Below are 16,160 nucleotides of genomic sequence, written 5' to 3' on the forward strand. Positions count from 1 at the left end.
AAATAGAGATTTCCCATGGAGAAAACCACAGGGAGGGGAAAACAACCTTGGTGATGGAGGGATGGGCTGGCCAGGAGCTTGGCCATGGCCAACAGAGGTGCTGCTTCAGATTGCAGGTGGGAGAGGGCCAGCCAGGCCACGGCTGCACGGCAGCAGAAGCTGGAGGAGTCAGCGACCCAGCTGGCCACGTTCCAGGCCACTGAGGCCCAGCTGAGGCCCTGGCTGATGGAGAAGGAGCTGATGATGAGCGTGCTGGGCCCCCTCTCCATCGACCCCAACATGCTGAACGCTCAGAAGCAGCAGGTGCAGGTGAGAAGGGGTTTGTGACTTGGTGGTGGGCTCAGGATGGAGGAGAACATCTCACCCAAGAGTGAAGGTTGTGCTGGTTTTGTGAGCACTCTGAGTGCTCAGAGACCTCGTGGCTCATCTTCCAAGTCCTCCAAACCCCACTGAGCCCAAAGGCTGTGTTGGTCTTGTGGATACTTTGAGGTGCAGTGAGTGCTCAGAGATCTCATGGCTTCTTTTCCAAGTCCTCCAAACCCCTCTGAGCCCAAACTGCTGTGAGTAACTTGGAAAGGGAGCAGTGCTGAGCTCCCTTCCTGCGCTGGATTGACTCAGCAGTGAATCACTTGGCCCCTCCTGGAGAGTGAAATTGCTTTAAACAAGGCCTGTGCTGACGCTCTGCAGGACTTGCTGATGCTGCCCCTCTGCCTGCCAGCCTGGCCCTTCCATTCCTCCTGCTCCCAAATCCTAACACGGCTCTAACCAGCCACGTCATGGAGCAAAAAAACAATCCCCAGTGGAGACAATTAGATTTTCATCTCATCTAAGTGGTTTGTGCTACATTATAAGACAAATAACAGAGAGAGCAAAGTCCTGGAGTCATAGACCCCTCCCAGCTTTTAAACTCCCAGGGTCACAGTAAATCCTGGGCTACCCAGGCCAACTGCTGTCCCACCCCAGGGCCTGTTCCTGCTCATTCCATGGGGTGCATAAAGCCCCTGGAGGTCTGGTTTGTTTTGACTGTGTGTACTCGGAGCCGTCAGTTTTATGCAAACATTTTTATGTTATTTCTGTTGCAGTTTATGCTGAAGGAATTCGAAGCTCGCCGGCAGCAGCACGAGCAGCTCAACCAGGCAGCCCAGAGCATCCTGACTGGGCCTGGAGATGTCTCCCCATCCACCAGCCAGGTGCAGGAGGAGCTCCAAGGGGTCAACCAGAAATGGTCCGAGCTCACCGAGCGCCTCAACTCCCGCTCCAGCCAGATTGACCAAGCCATAGTGAAGAGCACCCAGTACCAGGAGCTTCTGCAGGGCCTCTCAGAGAAGGTGAAGGCTGTTGGGCAGCGCCTGAGCAGCCAGTCTGCCATCAGCACCCAGCCTGATGCTGTCAAACAGCAGCTGGAGGAGACCAGCGAGATCCGCTCGGACCTGGAGCAGCTGGAGGAGGAGATCTCAGAGGCTCAGACCCTCTGTGATGACCTCTCCGTGCTGATTGGGGAGCAGTACCTCAAGGATGAGTTGAGGAAACGTCTGGAGACGGTGGCACTTCCCCTGAAAGGCCTGGAAGATCTGGCAGGTGAGATAGAGGAGTTGCTTGAGATGTTAGGATGTCAAACACAACCCCTGCTCTTGCCAAAGGGCTCTCCCACCACTGGGTTTATGAAAATAATAGGGGAAGCACCATTTATCACTTTTTAGGGTTCTTCTTGGGTGTTTTATGTGGCACTAAGCATGGGAGAGTTCCAACTCCAGCAATACCTGAGCTGGAGAGGGAGCAGAGGTGTTTAGCCCCACTTCACCAAGCAAGGTGGCACATGCTTAGAACAAAAACCAGGTTCCTAAATTCAGACTGGGGCATGAAGAAAGCCCAGTGGCCACCCTCTGATCTTGGGATGCATCTTCTGGTTTCTCAGAGTTTACATTTAGAGACTGGTCAGGAGAGCTGAGACTTGTGCATTACCACTGCCTCTTACTACTTAAGAAATTTATGAATCAGTTAGGGGAAAAAAAGGGCTGGTGATGCAATGGAAAGCTCCTTCCTGTTAATCAAAACACAGTTGGTGCATCTGAGATGATTTTAAATAATTGAACCTCGCTTATTTGATTTGAGCTTAATTGTCGCCTCCTAATCTCGTTGCCGCTGCAGCCGACCGGATGAACCGGCTGCAGACAGCGCTCGCCAGCTCCCAGCAGTTCCAGCACATGTTTGATGAACTCAGGACCTGGCTGGATGACAAAAGGTGCCAGCAAGCCCAGAGCCAACCCATCTCTGCTAAGCTGGAGAGGCTGCAGAGCCAAATCCAGGAGCAAGAAGAGTTCCAGAAGAGCCTCAACCAACACAGCGGCTCCTACGAGATGATTGTGGCCGAGGGAGAGGCTTTGCTGCTGTCTGTCCAGCCTGGGGAGGAGAAGACCACTCTGCAGAACCAGCTGGTGGGCCTGAAAACACACTGGGAGGAGCTCAGCAAGCAGGCTGCTGACAGGCACTCCAAGCTCAAGGACTGCTTGCAGAAAGCTCAGAAGTACCAGCGGCACGCCGACGACCTCCTGCCCTGGGTGGAGGACTGCAAGGCGAAGATGGCAGAGCTGGAGGTAACCCTGGACCCAGTGCAGCTGGAGGCCACTCTCCTGAGGTCCAAGGCCATGCTGAGTGATGTGGAGAAGCGCAGGTCCCTGCTGGAGATGCTCAACAGTGCTGCTGACATCCTGACTGACGCTTCCCAGACGGACGAGGATGACATCCGCGATGAGAAGGCCGCCATCAACCACAAGATGGATGCCATCACAGAAGAGCTGCAGACCAAGACTGGCTCCATTGAAGAGATGTCCCAGAGGCTCAAGGAGTTCCAGGAGAGCTTCAAGAACATCGAGAAGAAGCTGGAAGGGGCGAAGCACCATCTGGAGATCTACGACGCCCTGGGGCCACAAGCCTGCAGCAACAAGAATTTGGAGAAGCTCAGGGCACAGCAGGAGGTGCTGCAGGCCCTGGAGCCGCAGGTGGATTATCTGAAAAACCTCACTCAGGGCCTGGTAGAAGATGCTCCAGATGGATCTGACTGCTCCCAGCTCCTCAGCCAAGCTGAGGTGGCTCAGCAGGACTTCAAGGCCGTCAAACAGAAAATCAACGATTGCAGCGCTCTGATGGAGAACAAGCTGGAAGGGATCGGCCAGTTCAACAGCAGGGTCAGGGAGATGTTCTCGCAGCTGGCAGACCTGGATGATGAGCTGGACAGCATGGGCCCCATCGGGAGAGACTCTGACAGCCTCCAGTCCCAGGCCGAGGACGTCCGCGCCTTCCTGGGCAAGCTGCACCGGCTGAAAGGCGACATCGAGTCCTCCGAGAGCGAGTGCAAGAAAATGCTGGAGGACGAGGGCAGCCCCGACCTGCTGGGGCTGAAGAGGGAGCTGGAGACGCTGAGCAAGCAGTGCAGCAAGCTGACGGAGAGGGGCAGGAACCGGCAGGAGCAGGTGGAGACCACGCTGTCCCGCGTGGAGGACTTCTACAGCCGCCTGAAGGAGCTGAGCCTCATGACCGCGGCGGCCGAGGAGAACGAGGCCCTGCAGTGGGTGGTGGGCACAGAGGTGGAGACCATCAACCAGCAGCTGGCAGACTTCAAGGTAAGTTTGATTCCATGATGATTTGGGTTTTGTTTGGTGTTTTTTTTTTTTTTTAAAGTGTTTTTTGGCGTTGCGGGTTTTTTCTGGTGGGTTTCAAGCCGTGGCGTCTCCGTGGTTTTTGTTGCTGTGGTTTGTGAGTGGGTTTGCACTCCTTGCTTTTTGGGGGTTTTTTTGGTTTTTTTTTTAAAGTGTTTTTTTGGCATTGTGGGGTTTTTTTGGTGGGTTTCAAGCCGTGGTGTCTCCGTGGTTTTTGTTGCTGTGGTTTGTGAGTGGGTTTGCACTCCTTGCTTTTTGGGGGGTTTTTTGGGGTTTTTTTTAAAGTGTTTTTTGGCATTGTGGGGTTTTTTCTGGTGGGTTTCAAGCCGTGGCGTCTCCGTGGTTTTTGTTGCTGTGGTTTGTGAGTGGGTTTGCACTCCTTGTTTTTGGGGGGTTTTTTTTGTTTTTTTTTTTTTAAAGTGTTTTTTGGCATTGTGGGTTTTTTTTGGTGGGTTTCGAGCCGTGGCGTCTCCGTAGTTTTTGTTGCCGTGGTTTGTGAGTGGGTTTGCACTCCTTGCTTTTTTTGGGGTTTTTTGGGGGTTTTTTTTGTTTTTTTTTTAAAGTGTTTTTTGGCATTGTGGGGTTTTTTTGGTGGGTTTCGAGCCGTGGCGTCTCCGTGGTTTTTGTTGCCGTGGTTTGTGAGTGGGTTTGCACTGAAACGTCCTTGTTCTGGAGGGTGTGAAATCCTGCTGGTGGACTCGATAGTCTGTGGTGGAAAGGTGTGGAAAAATTGAGAGATTGGCAGGAAAATCCCCGTTCTCCTGGCGATGTGTGATGTTGGCGTGCCAGCAGCTCGTGGGCTGGTAGGGGTGGGTGGCATTTAGATTTTGGGGGAGGAAGGGAGGGGTTTGAGTCCACTTGAGCTGTGAATTTGCGCCTTTTGAGAGTCTAGCCCACATCAGATCATCCTGTAGGTCTGGCTCTGCCTGGCCCTCTGTTCTGTTTGTTGTTCACTCCATCTGGGTCACACATTGCATCCATTTTGGGTGCAAAAAGAGCTGCAGATATAAACTGTGAGACAAGGAAATAAAACCAAGGTGAAGTTTTATGTGGCTGTTCACATTTCCAGCAAGGAGACCATCAAGGCTTGCATGAAGCACTGAGAGAGGGAAGAGTTGGAGTGTGTTTGATATATTTCTATACAGTATCATGAAGTTGGGTCATGCTGTTACACTCCATTAATTATATTAACACGGCTTAGAAATCCTCTTGCTGTGAAACTTTTATTCCTTATGTGCTCAGGAGTTGATGATTGGGCTGATTTACATCTGGCTGCTTGTTTCCTGGTGTTAATGGGGGGGTGGGAGGGAGAGGCACTTTTACAGCCATTCACTTTTCATCTCATGGCTAATTGATCCCGTTCCACCACTCGAGCAGCTCTGTGGAACCTTCCCCAGGACAAGGTGTTTCTGGTTTGGGGTTTGCCTATCTGAAAAAAAAATAGCTGAAGTGTATTTATGGGACAAATTCAACATCATCTGATGGCATTGCTTGTGTTGGGCAGTTTGCTTTGAGCTGGTATCAGTGGTGAGGATTTAAATTCACCATTAAAAACACCACAGAGTCACTTGGAACAAATACGTCCAAAAAGGAGGTTTTAGCCCTTAAAATCAATGAACCTTTCCTGCAGAACATGGGATTATTCCCAGCTCTCATTAGGAATGATGACAAAACCCAGGCTGGGCAGGAGCAGCTTAACCCACCGTGGGCTTTGCACGTGGTCCACAGCTCGGTGACCTTGGGGATGACCCCTTAAGGCATGGGTGACCTGAGCCAGGGGGGTTTGGGGGTCTGAGGTATCCTTACCAAGAGTCATTTTCTGGATATTGAGGCCATGTGGAGCATTTGAGGCCTCTGTGGGTGGGAAAGTGAAAGTGGCAGCAGTGGTGGGAAGGATTTGCTGTGTAATGGCGGGGAGTGAAAATGGGGGAGAAGCAGGAGGGGAGGATGGAGCAATCATGGTTACAGCAGCATTCCTTCATTCCTTCATTCCTTCCTTCATTCCTCCTTTCCCTCCGTGCAAGGCTCATCCCCGGGGATTTCTGCACAAATCCCAAAGGTTGCAGAGCTGATCTTGGCAAAGCTTCACCTCCTGCTCCTACCTAAGGGGGACACAGTCCCAGATCCTGGTCTGCACATGGAAGGGCATCAGCAGGGGCTGGAGGGAGAGCTGTGCAAAAAAACCCTGGCTGGTGCTTTATGGGGAGCTCGGGGGGGGCTCCTCGTGCTTTTATTTCCCAACAAATTCTAAGACAACATCACAACTCTTGCCCTGCTTGGATTGCAAACCAGGGGCGTGCCCGGAGTATCCTGGTGGAGCAGAGGAGCTGCTCATGCTGGCAGGGCTCTGTGGGGAGGGATGGGGTGAGGGATGGGGTGACCGCGAGCGGTCGCGCTCTGTCTGTCCAGAAGGGCTCGAATGCAGGCAGATATTATGTCTTAAGGCATTAATTTTAATGAACATCTGTGTAAATGAGATGCAAATCAGGCATGGCCCCGGGGGCTCCAGGCAAGTTGCCAACAGAGCCCTGACAAAGGTGGGCACTTCTGGACTCATTGTGTCCACATTTTAATAAAGAAGAAACGTTGAAGGCTCTGGTGGAGGCTGGGAACGGACGGCTTTGGAAGCAGCTCACATTTGAAGCTTCCCATGTATTTTTCTTTTCCCTTTTTCTTTCCCCAAAAGGCCACAACCCCCTTAACTTTTGGAAAACTGCCATTTGTGCATTTCCTCTGTATCCTCCCTCCCAGCCCCTTTCCCAGGTCACAGAGGGACTAATCCTGGCTTTGGGATGGATGAGCCCTCTCCTGCTGTAAGTTTTCCTCCTGGCTGGGTTCCTCCGAGGCAGGAGGCTGGGAAGCAGCTGTCAGATCATGCTCAGGGGGAAGCTTTGTTTGCAGGAGGGGTTTTTTTGCTTCAGCAAAATGTGATTTTGGGGACAGATCCTCAGCAGCTCCCACGGCCATCAGGAGCCAGGACAAGGGTCCAGGGTGTGACCAGGAAAACCAGGCAGGGAGTGGTTGGTTGTGGCAGGATTGTTAAGAAAGCCCATCTGGAGGAGACTTTAAGGGGTCATCAGATGGAGCCCTGAGTTTTCTGGTGAGATCAAGTGCAGCTGAAAGGCATTTCTGTGGTTTGGAGCCTGTGCTTATATGGACATCCCCACGGATCGCTTTGGATCCAGCTGTGCCACAGAAGAAACAACGTGGGTTTAGCTCATGGAGAGCTGTCAGAGCGAAGGAACCTCATCTTTAACTCCTCATCTCCAGCAGGAGTTTAACCCAGGTGTCTCTGGTTCCATTGCTGCCTCTCTGAGGAGCTTCTGTGTTGTGTAAAAAGGTGCTGAAAGTCAGGAGGAGCTTTGTGCTGAGCTTCACACGGCCAAGCTGGGCTCTTCAGCACGAGGGACAAGTGCCAGGCAGCACCAGGAGCTGCTCGTAGGAGTTTCCAGGCTGGGGCACTTCTGCCCCCTCCACTGTCTCTGCTGTCAGCTCAGGTTTCTCAAAGCTTACGCTGATATTAAATTTTAATGACTGGAATCGAGTGAGCTACAGTTGAGATGTTTCTAAACATAACAGCTCTGTGGATTCAGTTTGGCAAACTGCAGAATCCCCCAGGGAAATGATTCCCCAGGTACAGATGAGACAGGGGGGTCACTCACGTGAAGGCAGAGGGAGTTTCTGCATTGCTTTGTCTCCATCAGCAGCAGCCCCAGATCAGCTGGGAGACCCTAAGTGAGAACTTTTCACCCCAAAAATGGTGACACTGATGGGACGAAGCTTGTGCTGCTCAGTGCAAGTGGCTCAGACTCCTTTACGCGCTGAAGAAGTGAGGTTTTCTGGTTGGGAGCAGAGGTGCCAGAATGCCCCAGGCATGGGCTTGTCCTGTCTGGCCAAGGAGAACCCATCAGCCACTGATGGAGCTGGTGGAATCAAATTCTTGGGTGTTTTGAGGGGGAGACATCTGTGCTGGGGTAGCTTGGCCTCCTGGCTAAGCAAGCTTAAGCCTGGCTTTTGTTTATCTTTTACACAGTGGATTTTGAACTTGGGTTTCAAAGCTTGGCGTTGGCAGCTCTGAGCTGGGACCCTCTTTGATTCTCGGTGTTGTTCTTGGACAAACCCTTAACGCTGTCACATTTCACCTATGAAATTCACGGCATTGGAGCTCAGCCCTGGGTCAGCTGGGAGGGATTTTTGGGCTCTCTGCCTCACAGTGCTCAGGAGTGGAGGATCCTGGTGCCTCCCCAGTCACGGAATCGTGGAATGGTTTGGGTGGGAAGGGGCAGGGACACCTTTCCACTCTGCCAGCTTGCTCCAAACCCTGTCCTTGAACTCTTCCAGGGATAAGTGGGCATTTCCTGCAGGAAGAATCTCAGCTGTGTCATGGCCGGGGGACACTTTGTCCCCGTGAGGAAGATGAGAGCAGGATCCAACCCTGCATTCCTTCCGAGCCGTGCTCAACCGTGAAACAAGAATTTGGAGCGCTTCCCCCAAAATGAAACCCAAGGGGAAAAAAACGACATCAAACATGACCCCAACCAAAGGCTGCCATCACTTTGGGGTGGCTGCAGGTGCAGGGACACCTGGTGAGGTGTCTGTGTCACCACAGGCTGCTGCTGTCACCACAGCTGAGCTGGGTGGCGCTGGGGCAGGGCGCAGGAATGTGGCGAGCCAGGACCTGCTGCAGCTGGCACAGCCGGGCTGTTTATCCCAAATCTGCCTCCCAGGGTTAATTAAACCCCACCCCGGAGAGGAGGGAGGAGCAGGAGGGGGTCTCCAGCATCCAGCTTTCAGTGGGTGATGGCTTAGGCAAGGCAGTGGAGGGAGGAGATGGGATTTTGGGATCCTGCCGCTTCTCCTGGCACTTTTGGGGAGGTTTTTGGAAACTGAAGTTGCTCATGGAGGTGCAGGACAGGGTCCCCAGTACCCAGCCTTCAGTGGGTGATGGTTTAGGCAAGGCAGAGGAAGGAGGAGATGGGATTTTGGGATCCTGCCGCTTCTCCTGGCACTTTTGGGGAGGTTTTTGGAAATTGGAGGAGCAGGAGGGGGTCTCCAGTATTCAGCCTTCAGTGCTTAGAAAAGGCAGCAGAGGAGAAGATGAGATTTTGGGGTCCTGCCTCTTCTCCTGATGTTTTTGGGAAGGTTTTTGGAAACTGGAGTTCTCAGGGAGGAGCAGGAAAAGGTCTCCCACATCCAGCCTTCAGTGCTTAGCCAAGGCAGCAGAGGGAGGAGATGAGATTTTGGGATCCTGCCTCTTCTCCTGACGTTTTTGGGGAGGTTTTTGGAAGCTGGAGTTGCTCATGGAGGAGCAGGACAGGGTCTCCTACATCCAGCCTTCAGTGGGTGATGGCTTTGCCTAGGCAGAAGAAGGAGGAGATGAGATTTTGGGATCCTGCCGCTTCTCCTGGTGTTTTTGGGAGGTTTTTGGGAACTGGAATTGCTCAGGGAGGAGCAGGAGGGGGTCTCCAGCATCCAGCTTTCAGTGAGTAATGGCTTATCCAAGGCAGCAGAGGGAAGAGATGGGATTTTGGGATCCTGGTGTTTTTAGGGAGGTTTTTGGGAACTGGATTTCCTCAATGCAGTGAACTCTGGCAGTGCTGTGTCACACCAATAAAGGTTTAATGCTGGATGATGGAGAGGGGGAGGGAGAATCCCTAGACAGCAGTAACTGAAGCCTCAGTGCTTTATTTCAGAGTAGGTCAGGTCAGCCAGGGCCCACACAGCCGTTGTGCCTCCAGCACCCTCTTTGTCTGCTTCAATACAAAAATAAAAATCAGGAAAGAAATCCTGGGAGTGGTGATGCACTGAGCGAGGCCCAGACCAGAATTACTCATCTGGCCCTTCCAGTGGTGCTGTCTGAGAGAAAGCAGAAGCTGGCCAGGGCTGGGGAACCCACACAGGTTCCTGTGCCCCCCTTCCTGCCTGCCTGGGGGTGTCAGCTTCTCTCAGCTCTTCATTTATGACTCGTAATTCCAACCTTTCCACCTGGGAGCTGAGTCAGTGGTGATGTCAGAAATGTCCCTGGGTTTGTCCCAGGTGTCACTGCCTGAGGTTTTGGGGAGGGGGCTGCCACTGATGTGAGCTCATGAGCCATTGATGTCAGAGGCAGGGATGGGATGGGATGGGATGGGATGGGATGGGATGGGATGGGATGGGATGGGATGGGATGGGATGGGATGGGATGGGATGGGGACTGCCCAGCATCCTACATCCATCATCCTGCAGTGTGTCACTGAGGATATTTTGCAGGAGGATCAGAGTTTGGGTTTCTCCCCAGAAATTTTAGCCCATTTATTTTTGATGATTGTGGCGTTTTGTGACCTTCCTTTGTTGGGTGATCTTGAGGATCTTTTCCAAGCTCAGTGATTTTTGTGGTTCTCCCTGGGACTGTTAGCTCTGCTCCTGCCAGGGCTTCTCTTGGAGATCAGAGAATGCTTTGGGTTGGAAGGGACCTTAAAGATCACCTCATTCCAGCCCTCCTGAGGAGAGCAGAGAGGAAAAGCAGCATCCCATTTTGGATGGGACTGGAGAGCAGGGGCGACTCCATGTGCTGATGGCACGAGGTATTGACACTCAAAATCCTTGATTTCTGGAGGCAGCAGGACAAGAGTGGTCCTGAGGCAGGACAGGAGTGGTCCTCAGCCAGGACAAGTGGTGGCATCATACAGGTGATGCCCCAGCACCCAACCTAGGAGCTTCCAGACCACGTAGCCACTAGAGTTGGGTGATGGCTTCTTAGATGGAGCATGGATAAAGCCACTCTAGTTTTATTGGAAAACAGAGATTTCCCACTGGGAGAACCACAGGGAGGAGAAAACAACCTTGCTGATGGATGGGCTGGCCAGGAGCTTTTTTGAGCCCTCCCCACCCCACCAAACAGCCAAACCCCGGCAGGTGGGCGAGGGGAGGTGGCTTCCTGAGCACGGGATGTGGCAGGGAAGGGGCTCTCTGCCACTTGCTGTGCCCCGGGGTATTTTTAACCCTTGTGTGCCCCCGGAGGAATGCGTGTGGCTCCCGCCAGGCGTGGGGCTGGGAGCAGCTGGGTGGGCCTGGGCTGGCAGTGGGGACGGGCTGCGTGACGGTGTCTCCTGGCTGAACGCTTTCCAGGCCTACTTAAAGTATCTCTGGCTCGTATTTTCAGCATCAGCAGCACGGGCAGAAATGCCTCCTCCCTGACAGCTGTTAAGCTGCCTTAAAGGCACCATCTCCCCTCGTTGGGGAAGGGGGTGATAAATGGGGGTGGTAAGCGCAAGGCTGTGCTGGGTGACAGGGCTGTCACCGAGGGAGGGTGGCCCGAGCTGCAGAGCCCTGGTGGGGCTCATTTCTAGCCTGGCCCTCATTTCTAACCTGGCCCCCATTTCTAACCTGGCTCCCCTTTCTAACCTGGCCCCCATTTCTAACCTGGCCCTCATTTCTAACCTGGCCCCCATTTCTAGCCTGGCCCCCATTTCTAGCCTGGCTCCCCTTTCTAACCTGGCCCCCATTTCTAACCTGGCCCCCATTTCTAGCCTGGCTCCCCTTTCTAACCTGGCCCCCATTTCTAACCTGGCCCCCATTTCTAGCCTGGCCCCCATTTCTAGCCTGGCCCCCATTTCTAGCCTGGCCCCCATTTCTAACCTGGCCCCCATTTCTAGCCTGGCCCCCATTTCTAGCCTGGCCCCCATTTCTAACCTGGCCACCTTGTGCTGCCAGTGGCCTTGGCAGCCTCTTCTCTCCTTGGGAATAAATGTTAGCAGTGAGGGGAGAGCAAAGGTAGCCCAGGAGCTCCTCCTTGCTAAAGAGAACGCTGCTGTGTGCTGGTTCATCAGCAAACCACGGGTGGGCTTTGACCTTGACGTGTCAGCAGAGGCTTCCCCGATCCCAAGAACAAGAGTGAATTAAGCCAAGAGTTGCTGAGATCGACCAAATCGTTGCTTTTTTTTCCCCTCCTCCTTTCCTTTTCTTTCCTTGCCCGTGAAACAATCCGGGCTGTGATCAAATGGTGCCTTTCAGCAGCTCCCAAAGCCACCCACTTGCAGATGCTGTGGTGGCCCTGGCGGGTCTGAGCCGAGGGGCATGGCCAGTGGATGTCCTCTCCCCAGAGCTCTCGTTAGCTGCTGGTGATGACACTTCACAGCGCTTCCAGGAGAGACTAAAAATACCAGCTTTGCATAAGACCAGGAGAGCTGAGGATCCGAGGGAGGAGGAGGAGGAGATGGGAAGGGTTTTGTCTGAGCAGGCTCCTCTCCTGGTCCTGGCAGGATGCAGCCATGGAAGGGGGATCTTTGGGGTCATTTCCATCACCCACAGCATCCAAACCAGGCTTGGGAAGGGAGAAAATGTGGCCACTGAGTCTGGAGCAAGCAGGGAAGGACTCAGGCTTGGATTAGTCACTGCAGCCTTTTCAAGAACAATTGCCAGTTCTCCTGCTGAAGGAGTGGTTTAGATGTCTCCCATCCAGAGGATTCTCAGGATGATAACACACTTAGCTCACTTCCTAAAGAGCCTCAGAGCAGTTTGTTACTCACCCCATCTCCCTGTTGTGCCCCTTTGCTCTGGGGAGCAGATTCTGCATTTTGTGGGCAGTGGGATGCCCAGGGTGCTTCAGTTTGCAGGGAAATGCAGCAGCTGAGGACAAAAATGGGCATTTCAGCAGTTTCACCTCCTGGCACAAGGGCCCTGGGACTCTCCCAGTCCCATCTCAGGTTGCTGCCAGGGAGTTTTGGGGCGTTCTGGGGGTTCCATGGGAACGCTGAGTGCTGTGGGGCTGTGCCTGAGCTCTGCTGTAACACGTGGGCTCCAGGCTTCGTTCTGGAGAATTATTTATACCAACATCTATATTAGCTGCCTTGCAGGGAGAGCGCTGCAGCGCAGCTCCTGCAAAATAAATTTAATTTTTTTTAACTTTTTTTTTTTTTTTTTTTTTTTTTTTTGCATAGCACTCGCTGCAGCTGTGCATCCAAAGTGCAGGAGGTTTCTCTGGGAGTTTGGATTTTAACCTCTTCCTAAAACTTTCCCCGTGTGGAGGGAGGTGCAGACCCCCACAGAGGATGCTGAGGTTTCCTCCCACAGCCCTGTGCAGGAGAGCCCTGAATGAGCAGGTTCCAAATGGCTGATTTAAAGATGTGCTGGCTCCCTGCATCCCGAGCAGCTGGAGCCTTTGGAGAGGGATTGAGTGATGGCAGAGCCCTGGTGTGAGGTTGGTTTGTGAGCCAAAGGGATCAGGGAGCACCCAGGGCAGCACAGCCGGGTGGGAATGGCCCCAATGCTCCTGCCTGGGTCAGGAGCTGGAATGGCAATCACAGAGATTTGGGGAGAGGAATGAATTAGGAGAGCAAGAGGGAGAGAAAGAAATCTCTCTGACCTTGTGACAAACGCAGCAAAAGCTTTAAAAAACATGAGTCCTCTGCTAAAATATCCCAGTGCAACCTAAAGCGCCGTTTCTAAGGGAGATTTTGTGTGCGCTCGATTTGGCTTTGTGCTTCTATTGCAGCGTCTGAGGGAGGGTGGAACGCGCCCTCGGTCCTTCTGCTGGGCTGGAGGCACTGGGGGTTATCCACCCTGCCTTGCTTGGACGTGGCACAGTGTCCCAGCCCAGGGGTGGCACTTTGGGGTCACATCTGGGGACACAGTGATGACCCACACGATGGCAGACACAGGGAAGAGGTTACCCAGAAAAGCTGTGGCTGCCCCAGCCCTCAAGGCCAGGCTGGTCTAGTGGAAAGTGTCCCTGCCCAGAGCAGGGAGTGGGACAACACAACTATTCTATTTTATGACAGCTTCCAACACAAACTATTCCATTTTATGGCATGGTCAGCAAGGCCTGTAAGGACAAAGATAGGAGCTCTCCTCCATCCATCCTGCACTCCCAGGGCAGAAGGGCACCAAGGTGGACTTTAGAGAAGCTTTGAGGGTGAAGAAGACCTTAGGTTTCACTCTGATCTCATAAATGACCAATCCGTCAGAGATCTTGAGCTGCCTCTGATCTCTCTTGCTCCTCACATCTCACCTCACTTCCAGCTGCTGAGATGCTTTAAAAGAAAGCTAAAAATACATTGGTTTCCAAAGAGTGCTGTGCCCTGTAAACAGTGGTGGCAGAGGTGGCAGGGTGCAGCACAGCCATAAACAGGGTGGCATCAGCCTGTGACAGGGACAGCACGCGTCCCCACATGCCAGGGCTGGTCGCCATGTGAGGAAAGCTTGAAACCAGCAGGTTCAGGAGACAAATGGGGATGTTCCTGCTTGGAGAAGGTCTTGGAAAGCCTCTGGGTGGGTTTTAGCTGAGGGTGTTTTATCTGCAGGACCTGACCTGAGGTGGGTCCAGGTCTGGGTTAGGTGACCGGACTGGTTTGGGGACTGGTTTGGAGACTGAGCAAAAGCCAAACCAGGGGTCTTGAAGAAACTTGGAAATACCAGAAAGGACAAAAATCAGGCAGGACCTTCATGTCCTTCACATCCATCCCTTGCACCGACACAAAGCTCAGGCAAAGCCCTGACCTTGCAATTCCCAGCCCTGTTTGGCTCCTGTCCCCATCGCTGGGGTGACACTTGGAGCCTCAAAGCCGCGATTTGAGGAACCTGCAGGAGCTGTGGCCGCGATCTTTGCCTTTCCAACTGGCTTTCATCCCTGCCCAGTCTTCCCCTAACGCTTCCAGAAATTATTGGTGGGGAGGGGGGCGAATGCGTCTGAGGAAGACTCGACTCGCTCCTGGCACGGGACTCGGTGAGGAAATGGGAAAAGAATTTCTGGCTGTGAAACGGGGCAGCTCCAGAGAGAGGAGAGAGAGAGAGAGAGAGGAGAGAGAGAGAGAGCTCGTTCCTCCTTCTCAGTGGAACAAAAAAGCCTCCTCGCCCCAGCCCGGATGCCTGGGATTCCTGGCGGAGGGGCCCCGGGAGCGGTAACGGAGCAGCTCCCGGCCAAGGTGCTTGAGGAGCAGCCGATGCTGGCACGGCTCCGTTTTGTCCTCTTGTTGTTTCAGCTGCTCTGCATTAATAGCAGCCACCAGGAGCTGCGGTGTCGCCCGCCAAAGGGGGAAAAATCCCGGCGTTGGGGCGCTCTGGGCAGTGTTGGCAGCTGGGGATGGATGGATGGATGGATGGATGGATGGATGGATGGATGGATGGATGGATGGATGGATGGATGGATGGAGGCTGCAAGATGAATGTCCAGGGGGATGTGGAGGGGACATGGCCTGGATGGACAGAACAGCTCCCTGGGGGATGTTTGGGATCCCCTCCATGGCCTGGATGGACAGAACAGCTCCCTGGGGGATGTTTGGGATCTCCTATCAGATCCTCACTCCCTCCCTGCCTCCCGCTTTTTTTCCTTGGTTGTATTTGATGGTGGAAAAAAGGGGTTCCAAAGGTTTCCCACTGTGCAAAAATCTCCATCCGAGGATCACCTCGGGCCATTTAATGGGCAATTTCCCCCGACCCCTCCCCTTCCACAAAACATCCGTTCCCATCTCTCCAAAGCCAAACAAAGCTTTGGGAACGCCGTGGTTGGTGGTGGGACATGGGGATGCAGGGGCTGAGAGCTTGGGGATGTGGGAGCTGGGCTCCCACCACACCACACCATGACTTTTTTGGCAAAGCCTCGGCGTTTTCAGGATGGCAGTGCATCCAAAAATATTCAGGATTTCATCTTCCTTAGCTGTGGCTCTCCATGGCCAGGTGGGAAGGATTTTGGTGAAGCTGTGGCACAGAAGGCACAGCCCGAGCTCTGATTCTCGCAGTGTTGGTGCTTTTGGAGTGCAATGCTGCACGTTTTTCTGTATTAAACACCTTGTATTTTTATCCCGATGCCATAATTCATCCCAAAGTAGCAGGCCGGGTGGCTGGTGGGGCGGGTTGTTGCCTGGAGATGCGTGGAGGCTGTTCCCAACCCTCCTGTTTTCTCTCCCAAGTCTGTGACTTCCCTCAGCATCACTTCGCAGCGGTGATTCACGCACCCGGGCTGCCTCCCTCCCCACTTCCAACGTTCCCCATCTCCTAAACCCAAGGGTTTTGGGGGAGGAAAAGAGGGTGACAGGACTCAGGATGATGGGAGGAGCAGGATGCTACCCAAGAGCCGGGGCTATAAAAATCATGATTTTTACCAAAAGAGCCTGCAGTGGTTCAGGGGAACGGTGGCGAATCGCGGGCGGCTTTTTGGCAGAGCGATGGGGGGAGGCAAAATTGCTACTTTGGGGGTGTTCCGGGCGCGCTTCTGCGCTGAATTCGGAACTCGGCTCTTTGTGCCAGGAGCAGGGGGACACCCGATGTGTCGCCATCTCCCCGCCAGCTCCGGCTCGGGGAACGGCGGACAAAGGGCCGGAGGGGGAGCGGGCCCGGCGGCAGCGGGAGCCGGAGCCGGAGCCGCCGCCGAGCCAGGGCGTTGCTGCTCTTTGTCGGGGGCTGCCGCCGCCTCCCCCCGGAGGAGGGGCCATCCCCGGCGGGGCGGGCGGGCGCCACCCCCGCGCTGCCTCCTCCGAGCATCCCCCCCCGCTCCCCGGGGCCGGGCCGCGCTCCGGTTCCCCCATCCCG

The 16,160-nt window shown here is 53.9% G+C and overlaps 1 protein-coding gene across 1 annotated transcript in view; it reads left to right on the forward strand.

Annotated features, from left to right (window-relative positions):
• Positions 1–16,160, forward strand: part of MACF1 (microtubule actin crosslinking factor 1) — a 146,076-nt gene that overhangs the window by 90,101 nt on the left and 39,815 nt on the right. Inside the window, exons 55-57 of the mRNA XM_058819643.1 lie at positions 110–309; positions 1,083–1,578; positions 2,149–3,620. Coding sequence (XP_058675626.1) covers positions 110–309; positions 1,083–1,578; positions 2,149–3,620 — 2,168 coding nt within the window. The remainder of the gene's footprint in view (positions 1–109; positions 310–1,082; positions 1,579–2,148; positions 3,621–16,160) is intronic.

The sequence above is a fragment of the Ammospiza caudacuta genome, chromosome 25 (genome assembly GCF_027887145.1).
Source record: "Ammospiza caudacuta isolate bAmmCau1 chromosome 25, bAmmCau1.pri, whole genome shotgun sequence".
Classification (NCBI taxonomy): Eukaryota; Metazoa; Chordata; class Aves; order Passeriformes; family Passerellidae; genus Ammospiza; species Ammospiza caudacuta.